Genomic DNA, 22,745 nt, shown 5'->3' with positions numbered 1-22,745 from the left:
GCTCTCTGACCTTCCTGTGATGCTGCTCCTATCATTTCTACATTTAGCTGCTCTGGTTCTGACTTTTATGTGGCTTGTAGAGACTGATTTTAACTCATATTAGTCAAACCTACCAGCTCAAAAAGGCTTTTCAACTTAGTTTACATCCCCAAAACCATGTTAATGTTGTCCAAGTATATTTAAGGCCCGATTCAAAGCCCAGTGATTTCAATGGGAGTGTTGTCATGTACGGCAACCAAAATAAGAGCCAAGCAAAAATGGGATGCAAAAGTCAATCTGCAAATAATTACACTAATGAAAATCTTGTCTGTGTGTTCAGGAGAAGGTATTAAACCTGTCACTTTAGAAGTCAACACTCTTTTCCTGCCCTCAACCCTCAAAAACCAACAAAGCAATCCAGCCCCACAACATCTTTGTTATTCCAGTCAGAAGCCAGTTATCTGGTAGGTTTAAAAAAATGATATTTGTGTGAGGGGCAAGAGTTTCTGTTGGAGAGGTGACATTTATACTCACAGTTGACTTATGAAGCAATTTTTGAGAAAAGACTGGGGGCCTTCATTATAGCATTCCTCACTATACTGCTGCTGCAGTACTTTTGCTTCTTACATGCTGCTTGCTTCTGTTTAACTGTTACATACTGATGTAAAAGTAATTACCTGGAAAAAAACCCAACAAGCTCCTTCCATTAATAATTCCTTGCAGGCATCATTTTAAAGGGAACAAAGTGACATTTTTGAGATGAAGAATATTTGCCCTTCATTTTTGGTAGCCAGGTGTTCCACACAGGTAGGGTCTCAGATGGCTGAACCAGGCTGTTTCCTTCTCTTTCTTTGTTTCTCTCATCTTACATCTTTCTTAGTAGGCAAAAGTATTTAACATCCATCTCAGTTTTAATCAACTGCCTTGTCTTGGGACAGTCCTTGATTTGCCTTCAGTACACAGCCTCCCTGCGCTCCTCTCAGCAGCGTGAGAGCTTAACACTGTTAGGTCTTCAAGAGATATCCTGAGATCAGAACTCCCAACTAGAAAGTGGAATACACAGGAGAGTCCTGACTCACTCAACCCACAGGGTAACATCCAGCAAGAAGAGCCCATTGTGTGTAGATGAGAAGAAGGATGTATTGCATCCAACAGGGAATAAGGAATCAAAATACTTCCTTCATTACCAAAGCTCATCCATAGGTATCTCCTCCTGAAGGCACAGGGATAGCTGATGCCCTAGAGGTGTGACTAAATTGCAAAATCATTTTAGCTTTGACCTTCTCTTTCCTTTCCATCCCAATTTTTTAAAATGTGGGTGCCCATGCACTCTGAGGAACCTGATATAGATGAGATACACCTGATTTGGAACACAAAGTGTGAGATATGTAGAATTTAAACTGGCTTTTTGGTACTTTATATCACCAAGAAATGAGATTGCCCCCAGCATTATCAAGGTCTAGAAATTAACTTTATCTGACTATTCCTCTATGAGTCCAGGTGTTACTGTTAACATGTCCGGTCTACATTGGCCATGAAAATATGTCATCTGTTCAAATTTTCACTTATACCAGTGTACACCATTACTTTTATTCTGGGATCTGCTAGAGTTCTTAATAAGACACTTGATCATAGGTTTATAATAGTGTGGCTGAAATACGTTTTTACTGTCTTAATCAAACCCTAGTGAAATTGCACTTCTCCAATTTCATACATGTATTTTTGACAACAAACACATAGAAATTTCATGTCTGCAGTTGCAACTTTAGCAAAGTGGTAATACTTATCACTGATAATTCCATTTTGTGTTATTTTCTCCTCTTCAAACTATTCATATATGTTGTGAACTGTATTGTGTGCTCCTAACTGTCAGGGAGCAGAATGTATTTTGAGTCAATTTACTAAAATAGTCACTGCTAAGTGGTAGATCTGGACAAAGTTGACACCTTTGACATTTTCAAAAATAGCAAAAATAACGGTATTTAAGGGCATGATTTATGGATGCTGTGTGTCAAAAGAATTTCTGTGTTGTGCTATTATGGTTTGTAGTACAACTGTTCCAACTATTTCAACCATCAGATTTTGGAGAGGGTGACTAATTAGTGCTTTATTAGTGTTTTTGTGGTCAATTATAAAGTGTTATAAAAAAGCAAAATGAAGTTTAATAAAGACGAGCTGTGCAATTCTTGTTGTTTCTTTCTTGCAGCTACTTTGTTTTGTGTGTGGAAGAAATTTTTTTTTACATAGTTCAATTTTTATAAGACACATTTCCTCCTAGTAACTGAGAAGAACTCCTATGATTAAAAAGTAGACTGGAGCCTCTAGATGTCTTTCTGATTGCTGGCCTCTATTAAAAACTTCTTAAAATAATAGATAGATTTAATTCTTCAAGCCAAAGAAAAATTATATCGTCTTAAGTGTTTTCCATATTTATTATATTGATGTGACTTGGCTGCAAAAAAAAAAAAAAAAAAAAAAAAAAAGGGGGGGGGGGGGAAGAGGGGAGAAGCAAAATCTCTTGTATTGCAAGTTTTAAATGTACCAGGCTAAGGTTTACTTAATTAGAACCTCCAGGCAATAAAGGAGCCCTTTTTTAAATTCTTGAATCTTAATATGCTAAATAATGCAAAGCTTCGACTCTTCAAGCATGAGACACACATCTGGCAGCTTAACGTTTAAATTACAGGGGAAAAAAACACTTCAGTTGTAATTTTCATGAAGAAAAGAATGGGAAATGTATTACAACTAAATTTAATTTCTTTTTAGATTTTTCATCCTGTCTAATTGCAAGCATTTTGCCATCCTCCCCTATATTTATTTATTTTTATACAGATTTTTTGCTTTACATTTTCTTGATCTTTAATTTGAGCTGCTTCTCACTGTTCCAGCCACTGAAGAATTACATTGTGTTTTTACTTAGGAAAAATTGTTCAGAGACATCTATCTTGGGTTAAAATAATGAGCTCACTGGTACAGAAAATAAAGAGAAGAATGGAATTTCAAAGCTTCACAAATAAAACACAACAGGCACGAGACATGACTAACCAGCAATTTTGAGTTGGTTCCAACTCCAAGTTTTAATTTTTCAATATTATAGTTTTTTTCAATTTTGCTATTTTCTGGTTGCTTTCATGCAAAAGTAATTACTGCCTTTTTTTCTTCATATTTCTCCAACGAACATTGACAAATTGTTAATTATTTCTGCAAAGTTCATTTGGTAAATCATTAAAATATGGCAAGTTAAAGCATTAGTACAATAAAGGAAAAAAAACAATAACCTATAATTACAAGTGTGTATACTGGAAATATATATTGCCACCCCCTGAAATACACTTTTAACTTATATGTGTGCATAATATATGCAGAGTACTCATAATATACAATATATATAGTGCTATAGTATATGTGTGCGTATGTATATATGCACACAGAAACACACTACAGGACGGATACTTAATGGGTGTAAATTATCATAGTTGACTTCAGTGGAACTATGACAATTTACACCAGCTGTGGATCTGCTTATATGTATTATGAGCTGTCTCTGTGTGTGTATTTATATAAAACTATATACATGAATCTGCAAGTCAATTACTGTGTCAGTGCAGCTTATGTATACACTGAGCTCTCAAGCACACTTGAGTAGCCACTATTGGCTGACAATAGGAGTAACTGAAAAACAAATTAAAAATAATAACTAAGCATATAATTTGCCTGCCCTGATTGTGTTGTGTCTTATCCAGTATCATGTCTAACTTGTCCCCTTCTCACCAGTACTCAGTTTAATGTGGTGGAGATTTTTATTCTCATTGCTGGTTACTCTGCTGTTGTATGGAAGCCGTTCTGAGGTGATACTGAGCAATTGCTGCTAGATTAATGCTGGCACTTTGGATCTACATTCAGTGGCTCTCAGCAGATAGCAGAATTGAGCCCAGGCATTACACAACAAAGTGACCAACATTCTTTATGTTGAAGAAATAAATCTGGTGCTATTTAAAGTTTCCTGCACTATTATTTTTCTTGTGCCCTTTATTCCTATCTATCCAAGGTACTTACATGGCCCCTATCACCATAGTATCTGAATACATCATGCTGTTCAATGCATTTATACTCACAAAACCCTTGTGAGAAGGGAAGCTTTAATATCCCAATTTTACACATAGGGAACTGAGGTACAGAGTGGTCAGATGACTTGCTCAAGGTTGCACAGCAAGTCTTTGGTGGAGCATGGAACTGTGAACCTGGGTTTCCTGTGTTCCTGGCTAGCATGCTAACCAGTACCCTTCTATTTCTGGTATTTTTCTTATATAAAATTATATATGTATTTTTTTTTTGTTTACAGGTGGTTCAGATAAATATTATGATTTGATCCCCGTGAAAGAAGACCAGGATATATCCTGCAAGGTAAGGATAATGTTACACTCTTCATTAAAGTGTCCATGCCATTCCCTTATTTCTAAATAAAATTACTCAAAATACATTTGCTGATAACGTATTTTGGTCTTCTAAGTTGGTTTTGACTTGCACAAAGGAAAGGAAAGCAGTTGATATTTTGTGAATTCCAGAATACCAGTAAACCTTTTATAACTTAGAACACTCCTTTTCCTGAGCTGCTGAAGACTGGCTAAACCAATTAGCCTATAAATTACCTTCCCACCACCAATAGTATAAGTTTTTTATTTTCTTTGCTGATTTTGCTGTACGGTTCCAAGTTATTGGCTCAAGTCACTGCAGCTTCTACCTGTTCTCTGTAGAGATACATTTGGTTTTGTTTTTTAAAATTATTGTTGTGGCTCAGACTATTGCTACCAAAGCTCCCATATGACCAATGGAATTCCTGTGGGAAAACTGAGGCACAGAGTGAAATGACTTATCACCCAAGAGGCTAGTGGGAACAGAACACAGGTTTACCTGAGTCCCAATCCAGTGCTCTATCCACTAGTCAACGCTGCCTTCCTTGACTTTGATGTTACTCATATTTGATCTAGGCAGGGCAATTCAGTAGAGGAGTGGATCCAAAAGAGTCATTCTCCTTTTATTCCAGGGATCACCATTTTACTCTTTTTAAAACCTTCCTCTTTTGAGGTTTGATCCTGCAAAGTACAGGTCAATGGGAGTTTTGCCATTGACATCAATGGGAGCAGGGTCAAGACTGTAGTGCAGATAGTCAGTACTCTTCACAAACCAACACCCTCCAATAAATTATCCAGCAGAAATTAATGTAGTAAATCTAAGCATGTCAACTTCTAAAACATATCTGAGTTTTACCAAATTAGACTGAGAAAACCAAATGTTACACCAATCCTAAACCCATGTCTCCTTTGCCACAGGTCAAATTGCTGTTATTAAAATCCATTCCTGCTACCAACAAGCAAATCCTTGCAAATGTCCTTAAACTAGCACGGAAATAATTCGGTTGCATGTTCTGAATCATGGAAATATAGGTCTGAAAGAGACCGCAAGAGGTCATCTAGTCTACCCCCCTGCACTGAGGCAAGACCAAGTATAGCTAGACCATCTCTGACTAATATATGTCTAACCTATTCTTAGAAACTTCTGGTGATGATGTTTCCAAAGCCTTTCTCGGTAAACCTATTCCAGGTCATAACTATCTCATAGTTAGAAAGTTTTTCGTAATATTTAATCTAAAGCTCCCTTGCTGTAGATTAAGGTAATTACTTCTTGCCTTGCCTTCAGTGGATATGAAGAACAGTAGATCACTGACCTCTTTATAACAGCCCTTTTAACATATTTGAAGACTGTTATCAATCCCCTTCTTAGTCTTCTTTTTTTCAAAACTAAACGTGCATATTTTTTTACTTTACCTCATAGATCAGGTTTTTGAAACCTTTTGTTGTTTTTGTTGCTCTCCTCTGGACTTTGTCCTATTTGTCTACATCTTTCTTAAAGTGTGATGCTCAAAACTGGACACAATATTCTGGCTGAGGCCTCATTAGTGCTGAGTAGAGCAGAATAGTGTGTCTTACATATGACAATCCTGTTAATACACCCCCCCCACATACACTGATATTTGCCGTTTTTGCAACTACATCACATTGTTTATTCATATTCAGATTGTGATCCACTATACCCCTCAGTTTCTTTCCAGCAGTACTGCTACCTAGCCAGTATTCCCAGTTTTCTATTTGTGCATTTGATTTTTCTTTCACAAGTGTATTTCATTGCACTTGTCTTTATTGAATTTCATCTTGTTAGTTTCTGACCAATTCTATGAATGACATTGAATGACGTATTTCTATCCTATCCTCTTAATATATCTTACCAAAATCATGTTTGCTATTCAAAATGTGCATTACATATATGTACTAGATATTTGACTTACACCACCTTGCCAAATGATTAACTCTATAGTTGAAAGCTCAGAATGCCAGTTGTAGGGCGCTACAATTCAAACACTTCCTCATGGAAGATCTTGCACACTGTGATTCAAGAAAGCATGTAATTTAAAACACTGACATCTGGTGAAGAACACTCATTTACAAACTCACACCATCACTATGGTAGATGGATAAGGGCTAGAGAGCATATGATCTGTTTTCAGGGCTTTCATCTTTGGCAATGCCCTATATAATCACTGGAATTCCTTAAGAAGAAAGACTATGATGACTACAAAAATATTGAGAACAGTTAGGCTGCTTGGTGTGCTGAGACCTCAGACTTTCATGCTGATCAGTTATGTCTCATTATTTTTTTGTACTCCCCATTCAGTTTGCATCAATCTGTGGTCTCTTCTCTTACACATAGATTGTAAGTTCCTTGGGACAAGGGCCATCTTCTTGTTCTGTGTTTGTACAATGCCTAGCATAATGGGGTCCTATTCCACAACTAGGACTCGTTGGCACTTTGGTAATTATTGATAATAACAACAACAACAATGTATGTCAATTATTTTTTTAAACTTTAGCTCTCCATACCTTGTTGTTGTGCATCAAAATTCTGCTTTACAGATGCTTGCCTTCTTCTAGAGCCATGTGTTCTGGTCTCTTTTGAATTACTTTCTTTGTTGCTGAGATAGACTCTTAGTGTCAATGTCTTCCATGTGTTTTATCTTCACACAGAGGGCCTGTGAGTTGTACTTTCATGTGTGTTCATCATGACACCTCATAAAGTGTATATCAGGCCCTTTTTGCCTTATTTTGTATCCATAAGCTTCAAGTCTCCCTTTCTTTTCACATAAGTATCCAAAGAAGCGAATAAGGGAAAACAACAATGCTGTCACATAAGCGGGGGTCCTTCTAAAAGAAAGAACACCTGCCGTACCAGACATGCTTTGACATTCTCATTTTCTAATTGCTTGGCCAAGGATCCAATCAACTTGTGAACAGGCACAATGCCATTTGAACACATGGGCGCATGTTGCCATGAACCCACATATGAGTATCACGTGTGTATTCTCAGGGCACGATATACCAGTGGGGCTTCCCACATGTCTGTCCTTCTTGAATATTGACATTTGTAGTTCAGAGAATGTGGTCCCTGCTAAATTACTGAGGGCTAGATGTACTGTAAAAAGTTTTAATGCTTTTAATGTCCCATAAGGAAAATAACTGATCATGTATAAACAGTATTCCGGATAATTTGTTCCTCTACTTTACATGGTTTGAAAAACAGTGCTAAAATATTGTTGATGCTTCGAGAGTAGCTGAAGTTTAAAGCTGGATTTGCTAACAGTACAATAACACTGAGCATTTAAAAAAAAATCCAAATCCACATCATCATCCCTTCTATTTCCTCCCCCCACCATGAGAAGAAACTGAGGAAGAAACTGAAAATTTCCTCAGTTTCAAATTATTGAGTTTTCAAGTGATTGTCCCCTTTAAAAAGGTGAGGAAGGTATGAAACAAGCAGAATAACAACCACAACAAGAGCCATTTCAGAAATGGAGGACCGGGTCCTGGGGGCAAAGCAGCATAGTTCTTGGGGTGACAGACTGAAGGGAAGTGTTAACTACCTGGACCTCCTCCAACCCCATAATAACCAGCTCCCTTTGGAAAGAAGGCCATGGTGTTATAGTAACCTCCAAACCCCATCTCATAGTGGCCCCATTTCATCAAGGTACTTAAGCACCTGGGTATTAATACTGAGTACTCCCATTGACTTCAGTAGGATGATTGTGCTTATGAATGTGTTTAAGTTCCTTGCTGAATTAGGGCCTCTGTGAGGTTGTTGGAGCACAGAAGGGGTTTCTGTACAGGAGAATGCTGACATGAATTACTGGGACATTTGAAATCTGGTTTTAAAATTTGTAAATGACCCATCTTTTCATAATGGATTCAGTGAAAACTTCTAAGAAAAAAAAAACAAAAAACCAAATAATCTTATTGTGGTGTTTGAAATCAAGATGCAGGGTCTGAATTTTGTTACCTGAGCCCATTTCTGAGCCTGGTAGTGGAATTTTCTCCTAGAATAAATTCTAAACTGAATTTTCTTGACAATCACATGACATCACATGTATGAGGGAATTATTTAGAACAGCATACTAAAGAACTGTGTTGCCTATTCAGATTCAAGGTGGAGTTTAGCAATTTTCACAACAGTTCATTATTTGTTCACCGGTCTACTCTTTTCCTATTTTCTTTTCATCTTTCAGGAAAAAAATATTTGACAAACTTTGCCTATTTCTTGCACTGTGTCTTTTAAAAAATAAACAAACAAATATGTTTTGTGGACAATAGAAAGGGTTATATTAGTAGAAGAAACACTTTTCAGAATCAGCTGGGCTGCATGTGTACATAGAATCTGCTCTGGGTGAATGTGAAGAGCAATGGTAGCAACTTTTTTTATGTTGTCATCACTATAGTGTTGCATACAATTATGATAGTAAGTGATGGCTATTAAAGACACAGTCATCCTTGTCATATGATCTTTGTGAGAAATTAAATGCATGCTATAACCCCCGTCTTCATGCCACTGAATTAATGTTTAATTTTGAGTTATGTTTGAGAATGATCAAATATAGGCCAGTGAAATTCACATGTAATTCTTTTTAATGCCTTTTTGGTTTGTATCTTAAGTAATGTATTTTTATTTAATTTTCCCAAGTTGGAACATCACAGACACTACGTCACGGCAACTCACAGACTTTGCATACGCAATCTTTTCTGAAATCTCAAGCTATTTTTAGGGACTTAGTTCTTGCAGTCATATGCCTAGCTAGTCCACAACACTATTCCATACTTGTATGATATTAATGTTTTAAAAGCATCTTTGAGTATGAAACCCACTTCTATGATACCTTCATTATATACATTCATCTTTGCCGCAATGTTCTATGGCGGCATTTCAACTGACCACTGAAAATATCATAATGATTTTTATCATATTTACATATATCCAGGTTTAGCATCACATTGATGTGGATCTGAGTTTCAGTCTGTTATGTCAATGAGCCCTAAACTAAAATGCAAAAGATAGCTGCAGTCTGTGTAACCACATTTTCATAAAATTCAGAATACAGATTTGCCTGTTAGACCATAATAGCTCATTGAATAAACAATATAGTAATAATTTCCTGTATTAGTATATTTAGCAAAATACCTGGTGATCTTACTGAGTCCAGTACTGCAATCATATGCTAGCAAAACTCCTATTGAGGCCACTAAGGTCTATAAAGTAAATACAGATTTCTAGTTAATTACTGTGTTCATAGCTGCATAGATTTTTAAGGTCAGAAGGGACCTGATAATCTAGTCTGACTTCCTATATAACACAGGCCGTAGAATTTTATCCAGTTACTCCTGTATTGAGTCCAGTAACATGTGCTGATGAAAAGCATGTCTTCCAGAAAGATAATCAAGCTTGATTTGAGGTCATCAAGAGGTAGCGAATCCACCACTTTCCTAAGTTATTTGTTCCAATGGGTTGTCACCATAACTGTTAAAAAAATTGTTTTATATTTCTAAATGAATTTGTCTGGCTTTAACTTCCAGCCATGCGTTTTTGTTATGTCTTTTCTGCTTTATTAAAGGGCTGTTTAGTGCCTGGTATTTTCTCCCCATGAAGGTACTGATACACCATAATGAAGTTACCTCTCAATCTTCTTTTTGGTAAGATAAATAGGTTGAGCTTCTTAAGTCCTCAGTGTAAAGGATTTTTTTTTCCCAGTCTTTAGCCCTTCAAAACTAAAAACATAGGGAGAGAATGTAGGCAACATACAAGGACCCTTCCTAGAGATGGGAATGGTGTGGAAATGTGAGCCATGGCCCAAGCCACCTCTTCATAGGACAGCAGAACAGAGCAGTTAGAAGACGGAAGCAAGTTGCATCATTCTCAGGGTTTTATAGCAGAATGGGGCTTCATAATAGATGTGTCTCTTGGATAATACTGTAAGCATGTCAGGCCTAAGTCACCACTTCTTTACTGCAGGTTTACACCAGTGTAATACAGTGAAGAATCCGGTCCACTGATGGAAGTTGAGGTTAAGATGAAATTGGCAACTCTAACTTTGAATTTTTGGCTCTTGTCAGTATGTGTTACAGCCTTGATATTACTTGGATATAATATTGTGTCCTGATTATTCTGAAGATGTGTAATAATTTAAAGAGGCAACTAGAGCAGGGTTTTTGCTTCATTTTTTGTTGCAGCTATTTAATGTTTTGTTTATTAATGTTTTATTTTAAAGATTAATCAAAATGACCCAACTGACCACCACTGTCAAGACAAATCAAGTCTTGGAACCAATGTAGCTGCAGGACAAGATGAAGCATCTTCACAGAAAACTTCTTATTTGGAGGAATTAGAGAAGTATAGATTCTCTGTGTGGTAAGTAGCCAAAGCATTAAATAGCCTTACATCTAAAACTTATTGTTTGTTTGCTTATGTAAAATATTATACAAAGAACATATATATTACTCACAAAAAACTTATGTTAATAGAACATTAAGTTTGCAAATTCAAACCCTTAAAAGTTAGGAAATGCAATGTTAATGTTGCTGTATAATCTTAATTCAAGCCCCTTGTGTATGCCTTATGATACAGTCTCTATTTACATGAGCATATATTATGTTTTATGTGAGACCCCTGCCTCATTCAGTGAACAGGGTGGACAGTGCACATTTAATATTTTGTTTTCTATTCATTGCTCAAATGCGTAACTCCAGGCCTTATTTACTAAACATTATTCAAATCCTGCTCTGTAGACAGAATTATTAATTTCTTGTGGGGTTTTCTATAGGCACTCATAACTACAATGTCTGAGTGCTTCACAAACATTAATTCATTTATTTTCACAACACCTCTGTGGGGTCAGGAGTGGTGTTATTCTCATTTGACAGATGGGGATCTGAGGTACAGAGGTATGAAATAAAAGGTTTCCAATAATGTTGGGTGCCGAATTTGAGATGCCTGGGACCTGATTTTTTTAGAATGCTTACTATTATATAGCATTAGGTTTTGTTGGAAAAACATTGATGCAAGCATTTTCTCTCTGGCAGTTCAGTTTTGTTGAAAATGAAAAGCTTCACAAAATTGTTTAAATGATACCGAAATTTCATTTCAGAAGGTAAGCTGGGGGGAAAAAAGCTTCTGACAATGGCATCCCATTATGACATTTTCAGAAAATAATGTTTCAGTTTTTGTTTTCAAATTACTTTCACCTTGACCTTTTATTTATTCTATATGATAAAATAAATTTAATTTATAGAACATAATATAAAATAAAAAAGGCAAACTCAAAACAAAACTTTGTTGTTAAAACAAAACATTTCAATTGACCAGAAACATTTTTTTTTAAATATTTCTCCTGCAGAGAAGTTCAAAATTTGGGGGGTTTGTTCCTAATCAGAACAAAATGTTTTGTGAAATGGAATTTCCATCCTCCTATCATAGCTCTGCATAATCCTTTATATGTTTGAAGCAGAGCTCCACACTTCTGCAAATTTGTGTTTCAAGTCAGGCACCCAGAAAATGAGGAACACACAATGAACTTGTGAGAAGCTTGTGAGAAGTGACTTGTCCAGAATCGCATAAGAACTCTGATAGAGCAGGGATAGAATCCCATTCTTCAGGGTGGTATTCAACTGCCTTAACCACAAGACCATCCTTTCTTTTCCTGTAGTCCCCTGCCTCATTGACTACATCCCTTCCCACTTCTGCAGCAAATGAAGGGGTCCTACAGACAACAATCTTCTTCACTACACAACCCTGACTAACCCCCAGAGCAGTGAGGCACTGAATGAGGCAGGGGTCTTGTGGAAAAAATAACATTTGGTCATGTCATTAAAGACTGTATCATAATGCTGCTAGAAGTGTTGTCTTTCAAATTGGTCATAAAAATATTATTTTGGCCATATGTGGTTATTAGAGACCCCAAGAATTTTTTTAAAGGGTGTAGTTATCAGAGTTGCAGTGTTAATTACAACATCCCTGCCAAATTCCACTATTATATTCTGTCTACCTCAATTTTCCAAGTAGTTAAAAAAATCCACATCATTTCCCATGCTAAACTGTGCTGTCTATGTGTCTGTGGAACATCAGCTTGGTGCCTGTGTCTTACAGAATTACATAGATCCGATCAGTACTGGTAATCAATATCTAAGCAATGTTGACTTTTGAAAGAACAGAATATCATTCAAATTGAAGATACCTATTTTCTCTTTGTGTACTGAAAAATAGAGCAAATTCTAATGCTCCTGAGGTGAACAGTTGTCTTGGAAAATCATGGTCATTGTCATCCTTGCAGTAAACTGGGCCCAGTGCCCAGTAAGGACTTTGAAGATTAAGGCACTGATTCGGCAAGGTACTTAAATAATCAATGGGAATATTGATTTGTTTTAAGATAGACATGCATTTATTTGCCTTGCTGAATTGGGGCCTAGGAGCAGATTGTGGACCAACATTTTTCTTTCTCTTTTCATGGTAAGTTTTTAGTAAACTTGTATTCCTAGATCCTGCAATAACTGCATGCAGGCACGTCTCTGATTTCAGTGTGGTTCCAGGCAGCTGCAGAAGTGTACCTCAGAACAGCCAATTGCAGGATCAAGGCCTTATTTTGTAGATGCTAAGAAACAATGGTTATAAAACATGCTTATTGATGGCTGTGCTATTTTTCCTCACATAAAGATAATCACTCTCGATATTTCATTGTTTTAATGTGTCATTTTGTTACACTGTCTCTGTCATTTTATTTGCCATAAATACCAGTATTTATTTATTTTTACTTGAAAATTCCATGAGGTGGAACAAAGTCAAATTTGGAGGTTCTTGACTGTAATTCCTTTACTTTCTGCTTCAGTACTGGTAAAATGTCATCACTGTAGAAAATAAAAAGAATAGGAAAACAAATCTCTTCATAAAATGGACATATATTGGATTTAGCATCTTGAGCAGGGATCTTTTAGTTTATCCTCTTTCTCAAATTGAGAGTGAATTCAATTTCTATTAACTAACTGAACAAACATCAGATGCCATTTTGTTCCATTTTCTAAGATACATTTTTCACCACAGATTGTGGCCTTTCAGAAGGTTTCTTTCTCTTCTCTTCTCTTCTCTTCTCTTCTCTTCTCTTCTCTTCTCTTCTGTTTATCAAAGAGCATTGTTCCCCTTTGTCTGCTTCCAGACCATTTTCTCTGTTAGGGTTTGCTACCCTTTAAAAATGTAACGCAAGATAATTAGCTCCTACAAAAAAAATTAATAGGGCTGTAGGTCTGGGGGCTGCTTGGACCTCCATAAACTTCAGAGTTTTAGATGCTCTGAGATGCAATCTGAGCAATTTCCTTGATCTTTTATTGGAGCTGGTAAATCATTTATTGGGGAAGCTTTTTTACAAAACCCTCTTTAAAAAATATCCCATAAAATGTATTTATCTCAAAATACTGTACTACCAACAGTCTTCAAAGTTGTACTGCATTAATTATACGCTAACTGTTGACGTGCAACAAATTTAAACTTTACAGTATACTCTCTCTGCCTCTGTCTCTCTCTGTCTCTCTTTGTAGGTGTTGCTAAAGAAGAGGTTGGATAACAGGAGCAAAGATAAAAAATTGGAACTTCCATGTGATTTTTTTTCTGACTGCTATCAGTGTGTCTGTCTGTCCCTTTCTATTGCTATTAATATTGCAGCTGTGTCTGAAGACTCAATCAGGGTTGTGTTGGGCACGGTACACACATATAATGAAAAGATTGTCCTTTCCCCAAAGAGTTTACAGTCTAAGGCATAGATCTTGCAAACACTGGGCAGCTCTACACAGCCAGCAAAATTCAGTGGCAGTTGATGGGAGTGATTCAAGCTCCCATCGACTTCATTACTTCCCTTTAGCACGCCATCTCCACTGCACTACGTCAATGGGAAATGTATTCCTCTTGACACAGCACTATGCTTTTTTGGAGGTGATTTTCATAGATCGACTTCCGGATCGATTGAGCATGTCTTCAATGCCGCTCAATCGACATGGAAAAATCGATCTGATGGTGGCAACGCTGTTAGTGTGTACATAGCCACTGTGTGTGGATTCGTCACTGTGCCTATGCATAGCTTTGCTGAAACTAATGGAGTTTTGTTCAGGCACAGAGAATTACAGGAACAAAGCCTAACTGTATGATGAGACAACTAATAGGCACCAAGACAAACATGGAGATCACAAGGTAAAAGTGACACAAGTATGGTTATCACAACAAGCAGAAGCTGAGGCTGCATAACCACTGTGAAATGTTTTGTAGGCATCATTGAAGAGATGAGACCCTAGAATCTTTCTCCAAACCGTTGTGCCTGATAGACAACAGGAGATATTCATAATCCTGAGTGGGATAGCAGATTCTTGAGGACTTTTACTTTTGAGGAAATTCTGAAACCATGAAATTTGGAAGCTTCAAAAGTGCAGTTGGGCAAACTAATTGAAGTAAAGTAAGAATCTTTCCCTCTAAAGCTTTTAATAGTCCCATCTCTACAATTCTAGTTTATGAACAGCAACAGAAGGGCCAAAATACTGAGGAAAAATCTGTTCCCATGATATTTTTGGTTCATCTAGAAGTAGGAAGTTCCAGAAATTTCATATGAGAGCATAGACTCAAAAATTTTCCAGCCCAGTTCTGCAGACCAAATAAGCAAATGAAACTCATGAAGTTTGACCATCGCTATAAAAAGAATACACCCCCCAATTAATCCTCTTTGTCACTGTGAGCCCATATTTCTAGACATGAATAGTAAATACAGTATAATAAATCATTTCACTGCTTATTTGTCTTTATTTTTCATTTGTATATAGATTGGTGATAGAAAAAAATTACAACTAATTGATTTTTTAAAAAAAATGTGTTTGAACATAAAAATATTTAAACTCTATGAATTTTGTATGAGTTTCAAACCTACATAATTAACTGGCAGCTAATACCACCAACAGCCCCTGAATAAACACAACTGTTTAAAATTAATATTATGTCCTAGGATTAAAGCCCCTATCATATACTGTCATGAATCAAACCCGTTAGATCATTAGCAAAGCAGCTATAGCTCCTTATCAGACCAAATAATATTAGAAAAGAAAAATTTTCCAAATCCTAACATATGTTGAGCCAAATCTAGCTTACTTCTGTAAAATCAAGTTATCCTAGGGCATTGCCTTTCATGGAGAAATACTTAGTGTGCTGCACAGCAATCTTGTTTTTAAAGTTGCCTATGTACCTTAGTTACAAATTATTCGGAATATTTTTTATCATATTGCCTAGTAAATTCAGATTCTCAGACAGGAGCACGAGATTAAGAACAAGTCAATGTTACGCTGTGTGTGGACATTAGGAAGGGCTAAATTCTATCTTGATTTACATTCTCATGCCACTGAAATCAATGGAGTTGAGGAGGTGTAAATCAGAGCAGGTTTTGGCTCTAAATTTCAGTCTTTGTGATTTCACCTGCTGATTTGTGTGTCTAACTCAAAGTGAGAGCTCAGGGAAAGTAAGAGTTAACTGTAAACAACACAACATAGTAAAGTTGTTTTTAAATAAAAACTATAAACTTTCCTTTTATAACACACATGTGATTTGACATTGAAATAAATGCAGATGCTTCTTTGCTTGGTGTATTCCCTATTGTGCTTTCTAAAACACCTTCACATATGGTTTGCCTCATTCCTGTGAAAACTGCTTGTTGTTTATGTCACACAAAGCGAACAGATTGATTTTACACCAAGTAAGGAGGAGGATGAATTATACGTTGGAGGAAAATCCTTGTCTGAATGTTTGAAATTAATGTTGCTTATTTAAAAAGTTTTTCTCATGAATGCCTTCTTAAGATATTATTAAAATAAAAAACATATTGCGTGACTGCTCAGAAATGCAAACTTTTATTTGACTATGTAAAATTTACATAAAAGTAAAGGTCAAATTTTACCGGTTTTTTTTATAGCAGTCCTGATAGGAACTGCTTCATATACTATCAGCAAAAGTGGATAGTAGCCTTTATTTTTCTTAAGAGGAACACTTCCTTATTGTTTGAGGAGAAAACATGAAGATAGATTGCTCAGCTGTTGTTTTTGGTTTATGGTAGGGTAATTTAATTTTGTTTTAAATCATCCCATTGGCTAATATTTTTAAATAAATATTTTTCATGAAAGAAAAGCTCAAGGTAAAAATACCTCACTTGCTGGAAAAATACAATAAGCAACTGAATTAAATTCATTGGAGATCTTTTAATCTTTAATAATGTTTGTTTTAAAAATAAGCAAGGTTTACATATGTTTGTGGTGGTCCCAAGTATTTATAATAGGTCCAAGGCTACTGCTATTGAAGATAAAGGCAGTTTTGCCCCTGATGTTAATGAGAGCAAAATTGGGCCCCTAATTTGTTTTGAAGTCTTTGCAGATAGACAGTCCTGTAAGACTGGTGCATATTTCTATTAGGTTGTTGCTTAGTTTCAGTTTATATTTTACCTGTTGTGTTGAGATTTAATTTTCTCAAGACTTTCAGCACTGTAGACGAATGATTGAATACAGCCATGGAATCTCCTCTATTCCCTATGATTTTCTGAAGCTACCTGATGACACTTGTCATTTAGTTTGGTATAATTCAGAATATGGGCACAATACAGTACATTGTGTACATCTGTGGGCTTGAATATCCTCTCACGCTGGTGTAAATAAAGAGTTAGTTCACTGGAATAACGCACTGTATAAAACTGATTTAAATCAGAGCGGTGAATCAGGCCCAATGTGTATATCATGATAATGCAGCTGGGGAGATGAAGACCAAAGTGACCATAATTAATTTAGCCAGCTGTCTGGAAAGCTAACATGACACCAGAGATAAGGTTTAGATATCCAGGAGTTGCTAGATTACCAGTCTGTCCAAATTCAAGATGTATAATTTAAGTGACAAAAGGGCATAAACTTGGACGCTGGCAGTATGGAATTTATTTGATTCTAAACCTCAGATGACCAGTACATTAGATAATACAATGCTCAGCTGAAATTAATTTCCAAGCAGTGCAAAGGAAACAATTGAAGGATTTTATTTTGAGCTTCAGGAACTGTAAATTCTTTCACACTCACACATTCATGCCTCTAGGGGAGAGTGTCTTGAGCTATGCTCGTCTTTAGAAGGCCAGGCCATTAGCTGGCCACTCATTCCACAATCTAGTCATTTTCATATTTTTTTTCCAGAATTTGTGTTGCCTAAATTGATTCAGACTAAAAAGAAGGCAATCTTTAATATTGGAATGGCCCAGACCAAGTCAGAATCAATCTGAACTACTAGCGAAATAGTAAATGAACAAAAAAAATTAAGGGCTGAAAATATGTATTATTGGGCAGGAGCTGCACCCAGGGCTGTCTGTTGAAAGGACAAGTTTTTCCAAGTTCTCCAAAGTCCAGATGCACAGTCAGTCTGACTGAAATTTGATATGTCACTAGAGAGACTGGAATACAGTTAGTATTGCCAATGTCCAGGGACTTTTAAGGACCAATCATGCCTACGCTTATGCTTGTGAATAATGTTACTTACACATAAAAGACACCGTGAAATTTTGCGTGTTGCATGTTTTCCCCTCTCACAGGTTTGGAATCAGTGGAATCCCACTGGCATAAAACTGACATAAAACAGTAGAGAATCAGGACCTGTCAATGCATCCATGGTGGAAATTAAGCCATTTATAGAGGATCCACACAAAGCCCTTCATGACATGGAGTTTCTTCAAGCAGTGGGGGAAGGAGAACAGCCACAGAGTGTGTGCGGAGGAGGTGTTCTCCATGCTCACTCTGAAGGTGCTGACATAGAAAAGAGCATTGAGACCAGGCTAGGCAAGTGCCAGGTTGCTATTTCTATGATTATGTTGTCTGTGTGGGAAGCAGTGGAATGAACTATGGTTTAAACTATCCTCTCTTTGATAGAGATGGTGTCTCCAGGTCAGCAATGTGATTCGTTGACAGGGATGTTTAAATTGCTTCTGTATTTGATGTATCCTCTTTGTGAATAAGTAGTCAACAGGGCCATAATTTTGGTGTCATTCACAGTGATTCCCTGAAAATATTTTGTAGCTGTTAAAAGCACCTACTCTCATTTAGAGGTGACTGAGAACTTGTTTTGTCCTGCAATAGCTAGCAGCATATTTTCATCTGCTACTATTGGCTTTGTTGCCAATAGCATTCAGCAAGGTGTATCACAAAGAAGCATTTGACCAAGAAAATCCTTGTTCTCTGGAGGCTGATACTTGAAAAGCAGGAAGAATAAGATGCAGCTACCCATCTTCTGTCACCCAAAGCTTGGGGATGGGCTCAAAGGTCTTGATATTTCTCCCACTGAAATCACTGGGTATGAAATCCTGGCCCCAGTGACGTCAATGACAAAACTCCTATTGGCTTCACTGGGGCCAAGATTTTACCCTGAGTATGTTGCCTTAGACTTCAGTGGGAGCACAATATGGCTCCAAGCAGTGAGCTAGTCGGGAGTGGCACTGGAGTTGGAAATGTGATGGTGATGAAATGCAGGTGAGGTTTGCGCTGTCTGAACTTTGTTCTTAGAACCCAATCCAAAACAAAATATTTAAAAAGCCTGGTTGCTAAATTCTGAAAAAAACTAGAATTTATCTGCCTTTTGATTTAACAGGAAGTCCAGTATACTGGGATTTGTAGTAGCCATGCATAAAAATGTTATAAAAGTGTGAATTACAATCTCTAGTTCATTTTTAAAGAGACTAGGGAGCTCTTTGGTGTACTTTAGGCTTGGAAGTGTCTAACATTGGTACCTAGATCTATTCCAGTTTTGATTTTAGTCCTCCGCTGAGGGAAGATGATTGAAAACATTCCAGACAGTTTGCTTCACAGGGTTTAGTTTGTCAAAACTTGTAAGAATAAAGCTCCTGGTTTAGCCATTCTTTCCTACAGCAGTTTGGAACACTGTGTGTCTCGTTCTTACAAAAATGTCCTCTCTGACCTTTAATCCTTCAATCTAGGCAATAGTGTCTGTGTGTATGGGGGGAGAGGGAGTATTTGAATGTCCCGGTGCTTCATTAGTCCCATTACCCAGATATACAGGGCAAGCCATTTACAGAGCTTTTAACTAGCTACTGATGTAATTTGTTATGCATTGTTTGCCTGTTAATCCAAAAATTACTGTTCCCTTTGAAGTTTACTTCACATAAAGGAAACAATACCAACCTTAGCAATCTTGTGTACCATTTTAGAGGGGGATGATTGCCTAACTTTATTTGCTTTGGCATTTCAGTTGGAAAGTACTATCTGGACCTTCTATTGTTTTTGTTTGTCTGGTAAGTTACAGCGTTTCAAACTAGGAATCATTTCCATTTTGAAGCACCATACCACAGGCTCCAGTTCTTTAAAAGATATTTGTATGAGTGTTTGGGACATAAGAGCACTAGTTTTGGTCACAAATGGGTAAAATTCTGGGAAAAGAAAACCTCTCTTTTCCTGTCTGTGTCCCTAATGTATATAAATTTTCAAGGTATTGGTATTTACTTATAAAGTCATATATGGATTATGGTTTTTTAGGTCTGACTTCAATGGAGTTTAGAACCATAGAAATGTAGGGCTGGAAGGAACCTCAAGAAGTCGTCAAATCCAGCCCCCAGTGCTGAGGCAGAACCAAGTAAATCTAGACCATCCCTGACTGATGTTTGTCCAACTTGTTCTTAAAAACTTCTGATAATGGGGATTCCACAACCTTCCTTGGAAATCTATTCAATGCTTAATCATCCTTATAATTAGAAATTTTTTTCTCGTATCAAACCTAAATCTCCCTTGCTGCAGATTAAGCCCATTACTTTGTGCTTAAGGCCTTGCTTAAAGTTAAGCACAGGCTTACGTACTCTGCCTTTGAAATGGGATACTTTCCTTAATTGAGGACTTAGAAAGCATCTCTCTCTCCTAGTCTCCCTTCTCACATTTTAAGCTACCTAATATGTTCCCATTATCCATATAAAAGTCAAATCCTCTTTGGTATTTCACTAAACTCTTGGCCTCAATGTCATGTCCTTAGAGTCCGATACGTCAGGACCTTCGACAGCTGACAAGAAAGAAAGTATTGAGCATCCCATTGGAAAACCGCTAGTCTTCCCTTTCAACTGGCTTAAAGTCCCATTTCTAGCCATGCAGGATGAGGAGTTTTTGGTTCTTAAAATAGGCACCAATGCAGCCCAGCGTACCAAGGGAATAATAACAGAAGAGAAGAAACTTCTCTCTGACTGGGTTATTTATTTATTTAAAATGTTTGATGTTTGAAGTTGCTCAGAGATTGGAGATGTTAGAATAAATCCCAGGGTGATGGATTAGTGGCAGAGGGCAAAAGAAGTGGTGAAAGATGAATGATAAATCCATTTTTTCATTTGGGAAAACATACATACACCACACGCAGTGTGTAGGAATGTATTTTCCTGTCTTTGTATTCACACATAGAAACACTTGAGGTAATTAGCGGCAGTCCCCACCTTGTTGGACATGGCTATCACCACAGCCCTTCCTTGCTGCCATGAATTTTTGTTTAACATTTGATAAATAGAGCTGATGATGATGACTTCAGGTGTCCCCAAATTCCCCTGGATTTCCCCCCTGTAATCAGTGGACCATAATGAATAAATTTACCAAGTTTCAAGCTTTTAGCTCTAAAAGATAGGACAAGAAGCAATTGGCTTAATCTGCAGCAAGGGAGATTTAGGTTAGATACCAGAAAAAACTTTCTAACTATAAGGATAGTTAAGCACTGGAATAGTCCTCCAAGAGAGACTGTGGAATCACCATCATTAGATGTTTTAAAGAACAGGTTGGACAAACATCTAAGGGAGGGTCTAGGTATAATTGGTCGTATCTCCGTGAAGAGGCCTGGACCAGATGAGCTCTTGAGGTCCCTTCCAGCCCTGCATTTCTGTGATTCCATTAATAATTCTCTCCAGTCAAGAGGACTGATGACTTCAGTAAAGGTCTGTGGTCAAAGTTGGGTAGTTTATTTGGTTTTTTTTTTTTCTTTTTTTCCTGTATTATGCATTCCTTCATGAAGGAGTGTTCCAAATTTCAAGATTGTAAATTACTGGGAAAGTGGAAATTAATTTTTAGTTATTCCCACAGTTAAGCACATCTGTATTTGTATGATATATCTTCAGTTTGAGTTAATTTAGAGATTTTCAAAGGCACAAGTGGGAGTTAAGTGCCTAACTCCCATTTGTGCTTAGGTGCCTAACTCCCATTTGCAGTTTAAAATTTTTTTCTTTTGGTAGTGCTGAAAGTACTAGATTAATGGACCTGATTACTGGAGTTCTCTGCTTACCTATAACACTGAGTCAAATTTCACTTTTCCATGCCTCTTCATCCCTTTACCACTCTGCTAAAATTACCAATGTGGCTTGTGTAATGTGAACATCTAACCATTAGAAACTGAACTGAAACCACCAACTCATTTCACACAGGTCACCAATACAATCATTGATTATTTTACCTCCTCTGGATGCCTTTAAAGAAACCTGAATGGGCTCATTCATTGTAGTTTCTGTTTCACTATAAAGTGACAACATAGAATCACCCCATTTTAGGGCTGACCCAAAGCTCACTTGAGTCAGTGGGAGTCTTTCCATCTCAGCGGTGTCTCAATGGTGTATGGGTCACAGCAAACATGAACACCGACAGGTTGCAAAATATGGGTATTCAGAGCACAGTCTACACGAAACAAATGTAGATGTTTACTAGTTTAAGTGATGTTGCAAAAACTGCAAGATTTTCCTGTTACAGAATGTGTAAAGCTTCCATGAAACTCATATGGGACCTGACATTTATACAGTTCATCGCTACTGTATATCAAGGAATGTTACTTTCAGCTGAGAATGCATATTCATTCTTTTTTGTTAACCTTTGCTTCAGTGCATTCATGACAAGATCGTATGGGTATGTAGCTGTGTTTTAACAGTTTTTTAATTTCAGTTGTTGCTTGAAGCACTATGCTGGAAATTAGACACTTTTAGTAGTTCAATTATTGTTGATTTATTCATCCCTCTTGTAGATACAGTGAATGTAGTTACTATAGTAAGGTTATCTAGTTCTGAATACCAAATGCCAAGTTTCAGAGTTTACATCTTGGGAACTGCAAGAGTTATTGGCTTGAAATTTGTCATGCCAGCAGTAGTGCCTTGTAGCACTTGGTTCACTGATTTTCATTAAATGGTGGGAGACAGGAGAGAATAGTAATACTTGTGACATCATGGATCAAACTTTTTACTAATGTTTCAGGGAAATCAGTTTAGAGTAACACACCCCAGGCCTCATTCTTCTGTGATAAAGACATTTCCTTCATTTTTTAAAATGAAATTCTGTCATTCTTCC

At 36.9% G+C, this 22,745-nt stretch overlaps 1 protein-coding gene across 1 annotated transcript in view; it reads left to right on the top strand.

Moving 5' to 3' along the window:
• LOC137166606 (uncharacterized) overlaps window positions 1-22,745 on the top strand; it is a 123,909-nt gene that overhangs the window by 4,807 nt on the left and 96,357 nt on the right. The window contains exons 4-5 of the mRNA XM_067568396.1: window positions 4,322-4,383; window positions 10,622-10,761. Coding sequence (XP_067424497.1) covers window positions 4,322-4,383; window positions 10,622-10,761 — 202 coding nt within the window. The remainder of the gene's footprint in view (window positions 1-4,321; window positions 4,384-10,621; window positions 10,762-22,745) is intronic.

Source organism: Emydura macquarii, unplaced genomic scaffold (genome assembly GCF_026122565.2).
Source record: "Emydura macquarii macquarii isolate MOO-44397 ecotype Brisbane River unplaced genomic scaffold, CSIRO-AGI_Emac_v2 contig_2890, whole genome shotgun sequence".
Classification (NCBI taxonomy): domain Eukaryota; kingdom Metazoa; phylum Chordata; order Testudines; family Chelidae; genus Emydura; species Emydura macquarii.
The sequence above is the reverse complement of the archived record's forward strand: the minus strand, read 5'-3'. Positions and strand labels throughout refer to the sequence as shown.